This window comes from Canis lupus, chromosome 5 (assembly GCF_048164855.1).
Source record: "Canis lupus baileyi chromosome 5, mCanLup2.hap1, whole genome shotgun sequence".
Taxonomy (NCBI): Eukaryota; Metazoa; Chordata; class Mammalia; order Carnivora; family Canidae; genus Canis; species Canis lupus.
In genome coordinates this window covers 72,417,016-72,432,423 of record NC_132842.1, presented here as the reverse complement: position 1 = coordinate 72,432,423, position 15,408 = coordinate 72,417,016, and the positions used below count along the sequence as shown (strand labels likewise).

Sequence of the window (15,408 nt, the reverse complement as noted above, 5' to 3'; positions counted from 1 at the left end):
AACAAATATGTATTCATGCCAGTAGGCCATGTTCATTTATTTCTGTGTCTCTCTTCTTGGGGTGTTCCCCACACATGGGTGCATCCTCTAGGAATGCTTTAATCTCTAAGTAACAAAAAGACATGGCTGGGAGTCTTGATGCAGGCAGGCCAGAGCTGGTGTACTTAGAGTTCAACAACATCACCAAAGATGCAGGCTCGTTCTGTCTTTCCACTGACAATCTCACCCATACTGGCTTTTCATGGTCATGTTTACTGCTTCATGATTGCAGGATGGCTGCTACAGCTCCAGGCATCATATGGCATTCCAAAGGGCTTTGGGCAAACAGTTTTCTCCTGATGGGCTTTTGATTTTTAATTCTGGAAAAAGAAAGTCTATCGGCAGATTTGTTTTTACATCTCATTGGTTACACATCCACCCCTAGGATGCAGGATGATGTAAGGAAGTATGTATTATGATGGCTCCTGCTTAACAAATCAGCCCCAAACCTAGTGGCTTGAAACCGCAATCATTTATTATCCATCAGCCGTCTGTGGGTAGCTGAGGAGTTCTGTGATCTGAGTCAGCCCCCCAACCTGATCTTGGCTGGTCTTGTTATTGTGCCTGTGGTCCACTGAAGGGTCAGTTGGGGGATCCCTGGGTGGCGCAGTGGTTTGGCGCCTGCCTTTGGCCCAGGGCGCGATCCTGGGGACCCGGGATCGAGTCCCATGTCGGGCTCCCAGTGCATGGAGCCTGCTTCTCCCTCTGCCTGTGTCTCTGCCTCTCTCTCTCACTGTGTGCCTATCATAAATTAAAAAAAAATTTTTTAAAGGGTCAGTTGGGGGTTGCCTGGTCTAGGATGGTCTCACTCACATGCCTAGTGTTGGCTGGTTGTCAAAGGGGGTGATGGGGTGATGAGTCCCTCATCCAGCAAGCTAGCCCAAGCTTGTTTCCATGGTAGCGGTAGAGTTCCAAGAGATCAGATGGAAGAATGCAAGGCCTCTTGAGATCCCAGACTCTGAGCTGGCATGTTGTCATTTCCATCCCATTTTTTGGGCAGAGCAAGTCACAAGCCGGCCCAAGTACAGGAGTAGGAAACGGATCCACTGCTTGATGGGAAGAGCTGTAAAGTCACATGGCCAAGGGTATAGACACAAAAAGGGCTGAAGTATCATGACCGTTTTTGCAGCCTACCACAGATTACAATTTATTTAGGTCAGTTCACCCCCTGAGGTGGGGCAGGCATTCCCTTTCCCCCAGATCAAGGGAACACACCTACCCTGATCAGAGCTCAGCTGCACAATAAGCAGAAGACACGGATGCCGGGCAGGTGGCCCGCAGTGTCTGCACAGGGGTCTGATCCCTGGTGCAAGGAGGGGCGGGAGATTCTGCAGCTTTACTCTCTCTGTCACCTTCCTTCTTCCGAAGACTGTGATTTTCATCTGACCTTTGTCGTGATGTTTCTTCCAACAGGTATACGCTTTTCATCCTTGACATTCAGTGCTTCAAAAATGCTTTTAAAAATAGATAAGAGGCTCCTGGGTGGCTCAGTCAGATAAGCGTCTGACCACCGCTCAGGTCATGGTCTTGGGAGTCCTGGGATCAGGACCCGCGTCTGGCTTTGTGCTCAGAGGGGAGGCTGCTTCTCCCTCTCCTTCTGCCCCTCCCTCCGCTCGTGCTCCCTCTATTTCTCTCAAATAAATAAAATCATTAAAATAAATAAATACATACATACATAAATAAAAGAAACTCCACCCCCACCCCTGCCACCACCCACCAGGGTTGTGGGAAAATCCGGTGTTGGACAGGAGCGGTCCTGTAGGTGGATAGTTTAGGCCTTGAGGTTTGCAGGATCCAGGAAACAGGAGGCAAAGCCCTTTGGCATTCTGTCCATCTGGATCACCTCTGAGGTGGGCTTTGTCCAAGATCCAGGCATCCATGTGAAAGCAGGAGCCTTTAGCTCTGCTGCCTTGACTCTGAACTTATGGCAGAAATTTTCCAGGCTTTTACTTACCACCCATCAAAGCCCTTACTCAGGGAACCTACAACCTCCTCCGTCCTCTCCTTCTCAGGGGGTCCAGCCCTCTCCTGCTGTGGCCACCCTCCCTCTTCCACTCCTTTCCCTCTTCCTCTGGACACACCCAGGACTCTCCAGCAATGTCTGGGTGGGGTAGTCGTCTAGGAACCCAGGACCTGACTGTGCTTCCAGGAGGGAGATGTGCCTCTGGGGAACAGACAACGTGTGATATAAACTGATCTGGGGGAGCCAGGAAGGGAACGACATCTCGGCTGAGACATGATGGGGGTGTAGGAGTGGGTTAGGTGACAAAGGGGCTGGGGAGCCTGCTGTAGAGTGTTCCAGGCAGAGGAACCGTCATCACAGCAGTAGCTAACACATATTGAGCACTGCCTACATGCTGGGTGCTGTAAAGCAGGTGCTTCTGTTGTCCCCATTTTATGAAGCGTATGGAAGAAGTTAAATGACTTACCCAAGGTCGTACAACTAGTAAGTGGCTGAGCTGGGATTTCAACCAGTCTGACCCCAAATGGCAGCCCTCGTCCCCCTTCACTACTTAGATGAACCTGGAGGTGGGAGAAGCAGGTTATTTGAAGAACCACCAGTAGCTTCTGTTGGCTGAAGGATGGCATGTGAAGGGGAAGGTGGTACAAGGGTCTGGTGAGATAGAGGTGAAAGCATGGGGTGCCTACAGCCATGGTACTGCTCAGAGGTGGCAAGCCTGGATACAGGGAGGCCGTTTCAGGAGCCATTTCAGTAGTTTCGGTGACATGTCCGGCTGGGAAGATGCTAGTAAGAATGAAGAACAAAGGCAGGCTCCATGGGTTATCTAGAAGAATGGACTTGGTGATTGCTTAGAGGTGGGGTTTATAGGGAAAGAGAGAGAGGAATCAAGGATTCACAGCTTTCTGGCTTGGGCAACTGGATGGATGGTGCCAATCCTGTTTCCTTCACTGGTCTGCTGCGTATCCTTGGGTATCTAACCCAGGTTCTCTAGATGTCTGTCTTCCTAGCAGAAATGGAAGATAATGAAACCTGACCTCCCCCTTGTAATTGGATGGTGTCAAGATTAAGATGAAGTCATCAATCTGGAAGTGCTTTGGAAAGTCAGAAGTGCTTTGCAAATGCAAGTGGTTATTATTTTATGGTTATGGTTAAGGTCATCGCCCTCCTGGGGCTTGCAGATGAAGCCGAGCTGAAAGGCAGCCCAGGGGAGCTGCCCGCTTATTCGCTCACTCGCTCACGCGCTCACTCACAGTATTTTCCATCAGGCAGATCTGTCTCTTTGGCAGGTGGGAGCCACATTCCCACATACTAAATTGTTAATAGCTTCCCCAGGGAGTTCCTTTCTGCTCTGACTCCTTCAATGGTTTCTGTTTCTCCACTGCTGACGCCTGCTGATGCCCTAGATTGGCTCAGGATTTCCCATCCATTTTTTTTTTTTCCCCATAAGGTCAAGGATGGGAACAAGCCCCAAGCAGAGCCAAACCCTTGGGTAACCCAAGCATGGAAGGCTGTGTCTACTCTGCTCCGAGAGCAGGGTCGGATTCAAGAGTTTACTGAGCTCCGAGTGACTCATCACCCTCCACGGTGGGGAAATTCTGCTGAGAAGAGACAGGAGTGATGGGTTCTTGTGGGATTTTTTTTTGGGGGGGGGGCGGTTTCTAGTTTTCACACTGAGAGGCAGTGTGGTGTGGTGGTCAGGGGTCTGGCTTTTGAAGTCACACGGATCTGGCTGAAGTCACATGGATGGCATCCCAGCTCTGACCTGGGTGGCTAACCTAGTCTCTGGCAAATGGAACACTAATAGTAGAACCTCACACCTAGAGGGTTGTTGAAGATTAAATGAGATACTCCTCAAAGCACTTGGCCCACTGCCCGGCACATAGTAAGCTCTCTATAAATGGTAGCCGATAGGAGTATTTATGAATTGAGGCCACAGAAATGAGACTGCCTTTTAAAGATAGACTATAATGCTCACATCCAATTAAGAGTGATCTCTTCAAAGTATTCACCTTGGGCAGCCATTGGGGACACCCTTTTAGCTGTTTTTCAAGTTTCCGTGCATTCTTTCAATGTCCTCAATGGGGGCAATTCATGTGCACCTGGCATGTATCTTAGATTGAGCTGCTCAGACAGAGTGGCTTATAAACAACAGGAATTTATTTCTCAGAGTTCTGGAGGCTGGAAGTCGGAGATCAGGATGTCACCATGGTTGGGTTCTGGTGAGAACCCTCTCCTGGGTTTCAGACTGCTGACTTGTATTCTCACATGAGAGAGCAGAGACAGCAAGCAAACTCTTAAAAGGGGCAGTCTGTAACAGCACACGTTTTCCTAGCAATTATTTTGCTCATGCACTTGGTCATTTACATATCTTTCCAGCTTCTTGGTTGTGAGCTCCTTTAAGAGAGCAATGGTCTTACTCATCTCCTTATGGCAACTCATGCTCACGTAGCCTTTCTCAATTGGCAGAGCATCTGCTGTTTCACCAAACCCTCACCCCAATCCTATATCTCTATAGATGAGAGAACTAAGGCTCAGAGAGGTTAAAAGGACTCTTTTTTTCCCCTAAGATCTATGTTTTTGAGAAAGAGAGAGAGCATGAACAGGAGCAGGGGAGGGGCAGAGGGAGAGAGAGAGAGAGAGAGAGAGAGAGAGAGAGAGAGAGAAAACCCCAACCAGACTCCCCACTGAGTGGAAAGCCTGACACAGGGCTCAATCCCAGGACCCTGAGATCACGACCTGAGCCAAAACCGAGTCGGACATTCAACCGACCATGCCATCCAGGAGCCCCAGGGGACTCTCTCTCTTTCTCTGTCTTTTGCCTCCACCATAGCATTTCTGTACCGGGGAGGAACTCAAAAAACATTGTGGAATGCAGATTTTAAAAATTCCCTTCAGCCCAGTATGGGCTAGGGTGGGGATAGGGATGAAGTCAGAATAGGGCAGCAATAAATCCTGGTTGAGACCAGACTTGGTTGGGGGCGGGGGGGGGGGGCAAGTGTAATGCCAAGGAGTTAGGTAGAGTTGCTTGGTGATAGCCAAAAGCCAAGAGGAGGTGGGGTGGAGGAGCTGGCAACTAGTATTTCAGTTCCAAATCGGATGTGGTTGCAGAATGTATGCAAAGGGTTTCATTGCTTAAAAGGTTCCTAGGTCCTATGTTCAGCAATATCTATTTGCCTCATCAAAATGGGAGTTCGTCAAAGTTGAGACTTGGACTTCTATTCAATTACTCATCGAATAGTGATAATGATAATAATGATAATAATCATCGAGTAACAATGATCACCAGGGACTGTACTAAGGTGGGGTACAAAAGCACACAAGACCTGTTGTAAAGGTGTAACACAAAAATCCAATGATCACACAAATAAGTATGTGGATATTCTATAAAGAAGAGGTACATGATGCCACAAGAACAAATAACAGGGGCACCGACTCTAGTCGATGGGGGCTAGTCAGTGAAGGTTTCATGAGGGAAGTAATATTTAAGCTGAAACTTGAGGGTTGGATAGCATTTAGCCTGGAGAATTGGCTGAGCCTTCCAAGTGAAAGAAATAGAGTGTGCAAAAGTCCTGAGGTAGGAAAAAATTTGGCTTGTTGGCGAGGTAGAAAGGGGGACACTAATAAAGTGGCCCTCTTCCTTCTCGTCCCAATTTCTGCCTGTTGGCACCAGAGTTCCATGCCCTTTGGGACAAGGGAGAGTTTTGGCAACCCTTGTGAACAAAACACAGAACAAAAATTGCCTATCTGGGGGCACCTGCCTGGCTTAGTCTGTAGAGCATGAGACTCTTAATCTTGAGGTCAAGGCTTCAAGCCCCATGTTGGTGTAGAGTTTACTTAAAAAAAAAAAAAAAGTAACCTTAAAAAAATGGCCTATCTGATGAGTCCTTAGATGGCTGAGTGGGAAAGCCTTGGGGATGGGAGTCTGCTGTAGCTGGTAGAAGGGCTTGGACAGCAGCTGGGAGAGGCAAAGAGAACAAAGAGGAGGGTGAACTTAGGAATCCTGGCTTTGTTCTTTCTCAGAAAGGGAAAGAGCCCCCTGCACATAGTTGAGTGACTCAAGCTGGAGAGTGATATGAGTGAAAGGCCACTCACAGGGCCAAGAGCATCTCCCCAGAGTCTAGAGCTTGGGAACCCCAATACTGTCCCATTCTATTCCCCCTTGGGACTTTTATTCATTTAGTCATTATTTCCTGAACATCCATTGTGATCCCAGCCCTCTACTGGTGTAGGGATCGATCAGGCCTGGTTTTCCCAAGGAGGAAACAGCTCAGATAGAAATAATTACCATAGGGGCACCAGGTGGCTCAGTTGGTTGGGCATCTATCTCCAGCTTAGGTCATGATCCCAGGGTCCTAGAACAGAGTCTTGTATTGGGCTCCCTGGTCAGCAGGGTGCCTGCTTCTCCCCCTCCCTCTATGGTCTCTCTCTCTTATTTTTTTTAAAAGAATTTATTTATTTATTTATTTATTTATTTATTTATTTATTTATTTATTTATTTATTCATGAGAGACACACAGAGAGGCAGAGACACAAGTGAAGGGAGAAGCAGGCTCCATGCAGGGAGCCAGATGGATCACACCCTCAGCTGAAGGTAGAAGCTCAACTGCTGAGCCACCCAGGCATCTGTCTTTCTTTCTCTCACTCTCTTACTCTCATAAATAAATAAGTAAGTAAGTAAGTAAGTAAGTAAATAAATAAATAAATATTCTTTAAAAAAAAGAAATAATTACCATAGGGGATAAAATAGTACCCAGCGTAGTCTTCTCATCTGTAAAATGGGCATACTAATAATAGAATCTACTCCGAAGGGTTGATGCATGAATAAAGTGCTTATCACAGTGCCTGGAACAGAATAATAGTTGGTGAAGAGAATATTCTAGGAAGGGCAGAAGCCCCAGAAAGGAGGATGGCTCTGGGTCTGGACTGGTCAGGAAGTGCTCCGCCCCCCGTGCTCCTGTAGCAGCCAGAGTGATCCTTAAGGTAGTCCTTGAGACCCTGCCTGCTACATCATCCCACTCTCTTCACGCTTGCTCCCTGCTTTCTCTTCTTCCTGGCCTCCTTTTAGTTCCTCCGACCACAGGGTCTTTGCACACGTGGTGTCCTTTAGTTGTTTTTTTCCCTAAGTTAGTTCCTCCCCAAACTCCCATGGTGACCTCTGGCTTTTGCCGGCCCTGCCACAGGAACGCCTTGCTTTCCTTTACTTTGTCTTCAGCAGTGTGATCTTAAGATTGATTCCCTCCTGGGCTGTAAACCCCAGGACGTCTGCCCCAGATACATCTGGTCTCGTGCACTAACGAATGGATCCCCAGTAGTACCGGCTCTTATTTTATTTGCCCCCTCCCAAATAGCTGTTGAGCGAATGAATGTGGCACCAGAAAATCATGGCTAATAATGCCATTTATGGAGCACGTACTGTGTGCCTGGCACTGAGCTGAGTTCTTTACGCGGGTCATCTTAATGTCCACGACACCCCTCTGAGCGAGGTGGTGCAATGATGCCCCTTTTACAGTCGAGGAAAATGAGGCTGAGAGAGCTTAAGTGACTCGCCCAAGGTCACTTTCTTCCGCGTTAGGATGGGGGCGAGACGCGGGATTCACATCCAGGCCCTTCTGACTCCAAAGGGTGCGGAGGGGAGCCCGCCGGGGTCCGGGGGCGCCCGAGCCCGGGGAGCGGCCCCGGGAGCAGTGGGGAGCCTCCCCGGCCGGGCTGGGCCCGGCTCCCAGCCGGTGGTGCAGCGCCCGCCCCCGGTCGCGGGCGCAGACTGGCGGCCGCCTCCGGGCCACGTGGTGCGCGCGGCGGGCGCGTCCGAGGAGCCGGCAGCGGCTCGGGCTCAGAGCGCTCGGGGCGCGAGGGCGGGAGGGCGGGAGGGCGGCCGGGCGCGGGGGGCGGGCGGAGGGCGCGGGGCCGGCGGGGCGGCCGGGGCGCTGCAGCCCGCGGCGTCGGGGCCGCCGCCTCGGGCCTCGCGCGCCTCGCACGGGGGTCTGCGCCCAGGGCGCACGGCGGGAGGGACGCGGCGCCCGGCCGCCATGGAGCCCGCCCCCTCCGCCCGCGCCGAGCTGCAGCCCCCGCTCCTCGCCAACGCCTCGGACGCGCTCCCCGGCGCCTTCCCCAGCGCCGGCGCCAATGCGTCGGGGCCGCCGGGCGCCCGGAGCGCCTCGTCCCTCGCCCTGGCCGTGGCCATCACCGCGCTCTACTCGGCCGTGTGCGCCGTGGGGCTGCTGGGCAACGTGCTCGTCATGTTCGGCATCGTCCGGTGAGTCGGCGGCGGCCGGGCCCTCGGGGTGAGGCGCGCCCCGCCGCCCCGGGCGCCCCGCGCCTCCGCCTCCCGCAGGGGAGCCCGCCCGGAGCGGACCGCGAGAAGGACGCTGCACCTGCGTGTGGAGCGAGTGTGTGTGAGTGTGTGTGTGGCACCGAATAACATTTGATCGTTTGTTCGCGTCCCCTGGCTTCTGCACTAGGCGATGTGGGATACTTTGGCGACAGTTAGGGTGTCTGCCACAGTTTGCCAGCGGGGGATTCTGTGTTTGTGACAGTACAGATGTATTGAAGGTTTGGACCCCCAAAACCCTCCTGGGAGTGGGCGCCGGGGGACACAGCCGTCTGGGCAGGTGTGGGGGCAGGGGAGTGCTTGGGTGTCTGCACGCTGCTGTGGGGGCGCTTGCCAAGTCCCATTTGATGGCCACCCCTTGGGGTTCCTGTGCTGTGCTTGTCCCGCACCATCAGTGGGCGATTCTCTCTGGATGAGACTGTGACTATGTGAGCGTGTTGTTTCTTGTCAAATCCCTGAAATCCAGGGGGAGCAGAGCACACTGGGGGCGTGGGGGGCGGTGGCTTTGGAGCCTTGGGCTTGGGCGCCTGCGTGTGTGTCCATTGATGGAGAGCCCGTGGTTCCTGGGTCCGCTGGGCAACGGCTGTGGGCCGCCGGTCAGTTCTCTGCTTCCCTCCTCAGTGGCCATCTGGTCTCCAGCCCTGGATGTGATTCAGCGAAGCCTCAGCGCCTCACAAGTGCCCCGTGTCACTCTCTCCTCTTCTCTCACAGGCTTTTCTTTCTGCTCCAGGCAGCACTGGTTGGTTGGGGCGGGAGTGGAGTTTGTGCCTCCAGCTCAGGAAGCGAAATTCTCTTCTCGGTATCTATGTAGACTGCTGGGACTTTCTCAGATCCCAAAACATCATCGGCTTGCCTGGAAGCAGCCTCCTGACCCAGTTCTGCTAGCTCAGACGTGGGCAAAAGGGATCGAAAGGAAACTCCTATCCTTCTAACAACAAAGATGCCCTTGTATTTACTGATAGTTGGAGATGGGTCATCCGTGCTGGTTGACCAAGGGCACAGCCCTAAACCTCTCTGGGCTGTAGTGCCACCCAGCAGGAGAGATGTGGACTCAGAGGCTGGAGATAGGAACTGTGGTCTCAGCCCAGTCACCAATGCCCATCTCAGTGGGCACCCAAGTCGTCCTGTCCCACCTTCTGCCCCATGTGTCTCAGTTTCCTTGTCTGAAGGATAGAGACCCCATCTCCTCAGTTGGCAGTCTGAATTCCAGAGTCTAGGCTCTCTGCAGGACAGAGTGTTGGGCGTTGGATTGGATGGGTGTGTGGGTGTTGAGGGAGCTTTGGCATCTTTGCTCCCCCAGGAAGAGTGGAGGGCACAAGAATTTCCTGTGCTCTCAGTGACTCATTACCAGCTACAGTGGGAGAATTTCTCCAGGCACAGGCAGGATTGATCTTTGCTGTGCGTTTTGCCAGTGATTCTCCCCACTTCGTTGTTGGAGGTGGTACAGGCTTTAGAGTGGGGCCGACCTGAGTATGAATCCCAGCTCTGCCATGAACTGGCTCTGTGGCTTGGGTATGTCACGTGGCCTCTTTGAGCCTCACTTTCTTCATCTATAAAATGGGGTAATAATAGAACCTTCTTCAACACAGTTTTTGTAAAGTATCAGTGAACAAACATATAGAATGTAGCTAGCCTAGTGCCTGGACCCAGGAAATGGAAGCTGTCTGTGTCATGAAGAGGAGAAATTTCCAGATCCCTTAGCATCTAGTGCCTTTTAAAGAAGGGAGGGTGAAAGAGGCACTTGTCCTGAGGTGAGCCTGAGGGTAGATTAGATTCTGAGTTCCAGGTTCCATGCACATACCCCCTCGGGCGAGCTCTAGGTGCTGAAGTAATCCCATTCCCAGTCTCTTCTTCAGAGACTCTGGCTGTTGGGCTGATGAGCACAGCCCCCCACTCCCAGTGAGCTAGGAGAAGGCCCCTCACTTCTGAGGGTCTGCTCAGGGAATGCTCTAGGCTTAGTTTGCTAAGGCTTCTCCCCACCAACCTTCCCCAGATCCCATTGTCAGATGCATCTTGCAAGCAGCATAGCTGTCCCCCATAGGTCCCTATGTTGCTAAGACATTTCTTGGGCCAATCATCTATGTGATAACTGTCTCTCTGGGTCTGAGTGATTTAATTCTCACCTACAAGCCTGTGGGATAGGCATTAGAATCCTCAATATGATCCCCTCCATCTTGCAGATGTGCAGTCTGTGGTTTAGAGAGAGGTGGGGTGATTTGTTCTCCGAAGGTCCCACAGCCAGCTGCAGACGTGGAGCTAAGACCCTGGTCTTGTGACTCCAAGTCTCGAACTTTTTCCAGAGTTGCCGGGGGTAGGGGATAGTCAAAGAATTGCATGGAAGGAAAAAGGGGCAAAATTCTGTCCCTCTTTGTGTCCCAGATCATCAGAGAACAATGGAGACAAAAGGATTGTGAACCTACACATTTTCTGGCCCAGGTATTTTAGGCTGCTGTCCAGGGGGGCGGGAGGGGTAATGATGGGGCTGGTGCTTAATTCTTCCCCACTGTCAGGGAGGCTGAGGAGAGGGCCGCTGCCTGGTGCTCTACTTCTGCTGCCAGAGCCCCAAGAGCAGTGGACAGAGGGGAGCCCAGGATGGAGAGAAGCCCCCGATCTGTCTGGTTTCCTGGTACCTCATGCAGGCCTTGGCACAACCAATAAATGAGTCAGTTGATTGGGTGAATGAATGAATGGTTGAAGGAACAAATTCTGCTTGTCAGTCCTGAGCTCGGGCACTTGGAGGTGGGTGCAGGTTTCCAAAGGAAGATCCTGAGAAATCCTTGGGGTGGGAAGGGGGTTGGGAAGCAAGGGCAGAGGTGGGGCTCTGAAGCCAACCATGTCTAAGTTCAAACCCTGAGTTCAAAGCCACTTCCTTGCTGTGTATTTGGGTTAGCAGCTTTACCTCCCTGAAGCTCATTTCTTCCCCTGTAAGGAGGGAATAGCAGCGATGTGTCAGGGGCTGCTGTGAGTGTTGTAGCTGAGCCATCTACCCGCTTTGAGAAAAGGGATTGTCTCTATGTGAAGGAATGAAAAGAATTAACTCATTCAGGAAAATTCTATGGATACACTGTGCTAGATGCTGAGATACAATGGTGAGGAAAAAAACCACACCGTCTCTGCCCTCATGGTGGGAGGAATGACGATCATCAGCTAGTCATCTAACAATCGAATTTGTAGCAGTGCTGAGGGCGATGGGAGAGCAGGTGGGGACTTTGGGAGCCCATGGTGGGTGTGTGGGGGTCTCACCTGGTCAGAAAGTTCAGAGAAGACCTCTGAGGAGCTGAAGGATGAGGAGTGGGTAACGAGGTAAGAAGCTGAGGGAAGAACCTCTGACCAGAAGCCTGACAGGGATGAGGAGCTAAGAACAAAGAACCTCAGAATCATGAAGCAGCCTCCATTCCCGCCTCCCCCACACTCTGGCCCTCTCCATACTTCAGGGACCCGCTTGAGAAGCCCACTCTTCCTTCTGGATGCACGAGAGGGGCCTCAGGGAATTGTGCTCTTAGCAAACAAAAAATTGTGTTCTGTGGTTCCTGATGCTTCTGTGAAGTATGAGCAGGATTTGGGGGGGACATTGGGTCCCCAGGCAGAGCATCATCTAGTCCCTCAGTGTGAGTTCAGCCACCGTGGTAACCCTGTGGGTGCTCAGAGCAGATGCCCGACAACCCCTCTTGCTGGCGGTCAGGTCAGTGCCCTGAGCGGGGCTGGCATCTCAGAGTTCCCACTGGTGGCCCGCTGGGTAGGACAGGGTGTGAAGGGCTTAGCACACCCCCATCTCTGACAGGTGACCCCCTATATCTTCCCTCTGCATGGCCCAGGACTTCCTAGTTTGCCTGCCCCAGAATCCAGGCAGGAGAGTGGAGTCGATGCTTTTCCACGTGGCCACCTGTCTGTTCCCTAGCCTGCCCCGTCTCCCTGCCTGCCGTCTCCCACTCGTGCCCTGCTGTGTCTCTTACCACCCATCTCTCCACCCCCCTCCACCCCTGCATATAACCAGCCTCAGCCTGCCTCGTCATGACTGTTTCCGGCGGTGCTTCTCTGCCCCTTGGTCTCTCCCTTGGTCCCTAAATCTTCTGACTTTTCCTCCTATCTGGTGCAGGCTCTGCCGTTTACTAAGCTCTTTAATGAGTTGGATTGTGACCCTGCACCCGAGTTTCTTCATTTATAGAGTGTGGATCATAGTACCTGACTCATGAAAACCTTTGCCCTAAAGATGACAAAACAACATTGGTCAAGCAGGATGTTTTCCCTCCCATCCTGAGCGCCTGCAGTGCAGAGCAGAGCTGGGAAGGGAGCTTGGCCCCGGGCCGCATGGATGGGGACAGGGTCATGACAGATGAATGAGGAGTTCTGGCTGCCGGTCTTTCTACTGCCAAGGTGCCAGAGGCTGCTGGGACTTTGCAGGATTGGGAGCTCTGAGTCCCCACCTTGGTTTTTGGAGGCCCAGAATGAGCCCCTTGCCTTCTTGTCTCCCTCCCGTCTCTAACCTGGGTTGGGGTCTGTGGACCCAGGGTGAGATCCAGTGAGGTGACACAGTGCAGTGAGTGGTAGAGGTCATGGCTGGGGATCAGGAAGTGCCAGGTCTTAATCTCAGCTGGACCATGTCCTGGTGGTGTGGCTTTGGGCAAACAGCTCCCTGAACCTCATTTCTACATCTGCAAAATTGGTGTGATCAGGGGAGCTTTGGGGGAGGATCCAACGAGCTCATGGATATAAAGGCTGCAGCACAGCACCTGGCACACAGTAGGCCCTCAGCGTGTGCTGGGTGCTGTGATTAACTAGCACACCCCGGCTGCTGCTCCAGGTGGGCCGAGCGCGGCTGGGGGACCTGTTTACACTTTCCATCTTTGGCCCTTCCCTGCTTCCTGAATAATCCACACATCTACTTATTCAACAAGCATTTGCTGATGCCGACCCCTGCCAGGCCTGCCCAGCCTCAACCCTCATGGCTCAGACTCTCAGCTGAAGCTCCAGCAAGGCCTCTGGCTTCCAGAGCTGTGGGAGGCCAGCACAAGCACCTGACCCAGCCAGAGGAGGTACCGCCTGTACTGAGTCGTGAAGGGGCAGGAGCAGTTGGCTACTTGGAGAGGGGCGGAACATTCCCAGCAGAGGGAACAGCATGAACAAAGAGAGGTTCCCAGGATCACTGAGAGCTGCAGAGGGCGGGGAATTTTACCGTGGTGGAGCTGAGTAAGTGCCAGGGGCTGGGTGGCTTTGAAGGTGGAAAGGCTGCAGGGACAAAAGCCCGATCTGCCTCGCAAGTAGGTGTCCTCCTCAGCCTGGCAGGGTTGTCAGGAGCATCCGCTGTGCACTGAGCTTTGGCTGGACCGCGCTGGTGGGGAGGAGGAATGGTGGAGAGATGGAGGAGAGACCTGGAGACAGGCCGGCATGGTTGTGTCAGGGGCCAAAGGCTACACTGAGGCAGGAGTTGCGGGTCTAGGCAGTGGAAGCTGAGGCTGGACTGGCTCTCGGGTCCCACGGTAAGGTGGGAAATGAGGGAGCTGGGAGCCACAGGCCTTGGGGAAGAGGACTTTAGAGCAATGTGGGTGGAATGGTGTTCAAGAGGATGAATTGGGTATGGGTGGGCATGGGGTGGGAAGGAGGAGGAGGGCCGCAGTGCAGGGAAAACAGGCTGGCTCAAGGGCGATGGAAGAGAGCTGTGCCACTTTGGATGGGTCACCAAAACCCTGGTGTCAGTTGTCCCCTTTCTAAAATGGAGTGCTGGGGCACCTTGGAGGCTCAGTGGTTAAGCGTCCGACTCTTGATTTTGGCTCAGGTCATGATCTCAGGGTCATGAGATTGAGCCCTGCGTTGGGCTCCACACTGGGCATGAAGCCTGCTTAGGATTCTCTGTCTCCCTCTCCCTTTACAAAAATGCTTAGGATTCTCTGTCTCCCTCATCCTCCCTCTCTAAAAACAAACAAACCAAAAATGTCCTCTTAAAAAAAATAAGAGTGCGTCAGACCTTCAAGAAGGCAGGAGGCTGAGCCATTTGACCCCCGGTGAGGCTCAGCAGGGAGAGCAAGCAGTAGCCCTGATTGGTGTCTCCGTGGCACCTCCTGGCCTTGGCCCCTGGCCTGCCACTTCCCAGTTCTCCGGGCCGTTCCCTGGGGAGTGTGTGTGACTCACAGACCCACTGGGGTGAGCCCCGAGTCACCAAGGGCACCAAGAAGCCTCTCCTGAGCCTCCGCCACATGCCAGAGGCTTTTCCGGCTGCATGACAGCCCTGCAATGGGGGCTGTAGATTCTTATTTATAGATGAGGATGGGAAGGCTCAGAGGAGCGGCCGCCTCTCACAGTCCAAAAGGTGCAAACTCAGGTCTTTCTGACTCCAGACCCACTCCATGTCCGCTCTGGCACTGTTGTCCACAGGATAGCTGGGGCGAGAGCTAGTGACACATAGTTAGAGGAAGGGAGGAGCGGGCTCTGCTGTCTGCAAACCTCCAAGGCCTCTGCGTGGGCGGACATGCGATCGGGACCCAGCTGTGCTGTTACTAAGAGAGCGAGCCTCGGCAATACACAGCCTCAGTTTTCTCATCTGTGAAATGGGAGTAGCGTTAGAGCTTCACAGGGTGGTTTTGAGAAGTTCATGGGGCCTGATGTGAAGGACTTCAGCACCCAAGCAGGCATTTGGCAAGTTTACAGTAAACATTTTCTATCATGTCTCTTTCTTTCTTTCTTTCTTTCTTTCTTTCTTTCTTTCTTTCTTTCTTTCATTCTTTTTTTTCTTAATTTTTATTTATTTATGATAGTCACAGAGAGAGAGAGAGAGAGAGAGAGGCAGAGACACAGGCAGAGGGAGAAGCAGGCTCCACGCAGGGAGTCTGACGTGGGACTCGATCCCGGGTCTCCAGGATCGCGCCCTGGGCCAAAGGCAGGCGCCAAACCGCTGCGCCACCCAGGGATCCCATCTTTCTTTCCTTTTTAAGATTTTATTTGTTTATTAATGAGAGAAACAGAGAGAGAGGCAATGATATAGGCAGAGGGAGAAGCAGGTTCCATGCAGGGAGCCCGATGTGGGACTCAATCCTGGGGACTCCAGGATCATGCCCTGAGCCAAAGGCAGACGCTCAACCGCTGA

At 52.7% G+C, this 15,408-nt stretch overlaps 1 protein-coding gene across 1 annotated transcript in view; it reads left to right on the top strand.

The window, feature by feature from the left end:
- Window positions 1-8,028: 8,028 nt before the first annotated feature.
- OPRD1 (opioid receptor delta 1) overlaps window positions 8,029-15,408 on the top strand; it is a 32,471-nt gene continuing 25,091 nt past the window's right edge. Inside the window, exon 1 of the mRNA XM_072825125.1 lies at window positions 8,029-8,255. Coding sequence (XP_072681226.1) covers window positions 8,029-8,255 — 227 coding nt within the window. The remainder of the gene's footprint in view (window positions 8,256-15,408) is intronic.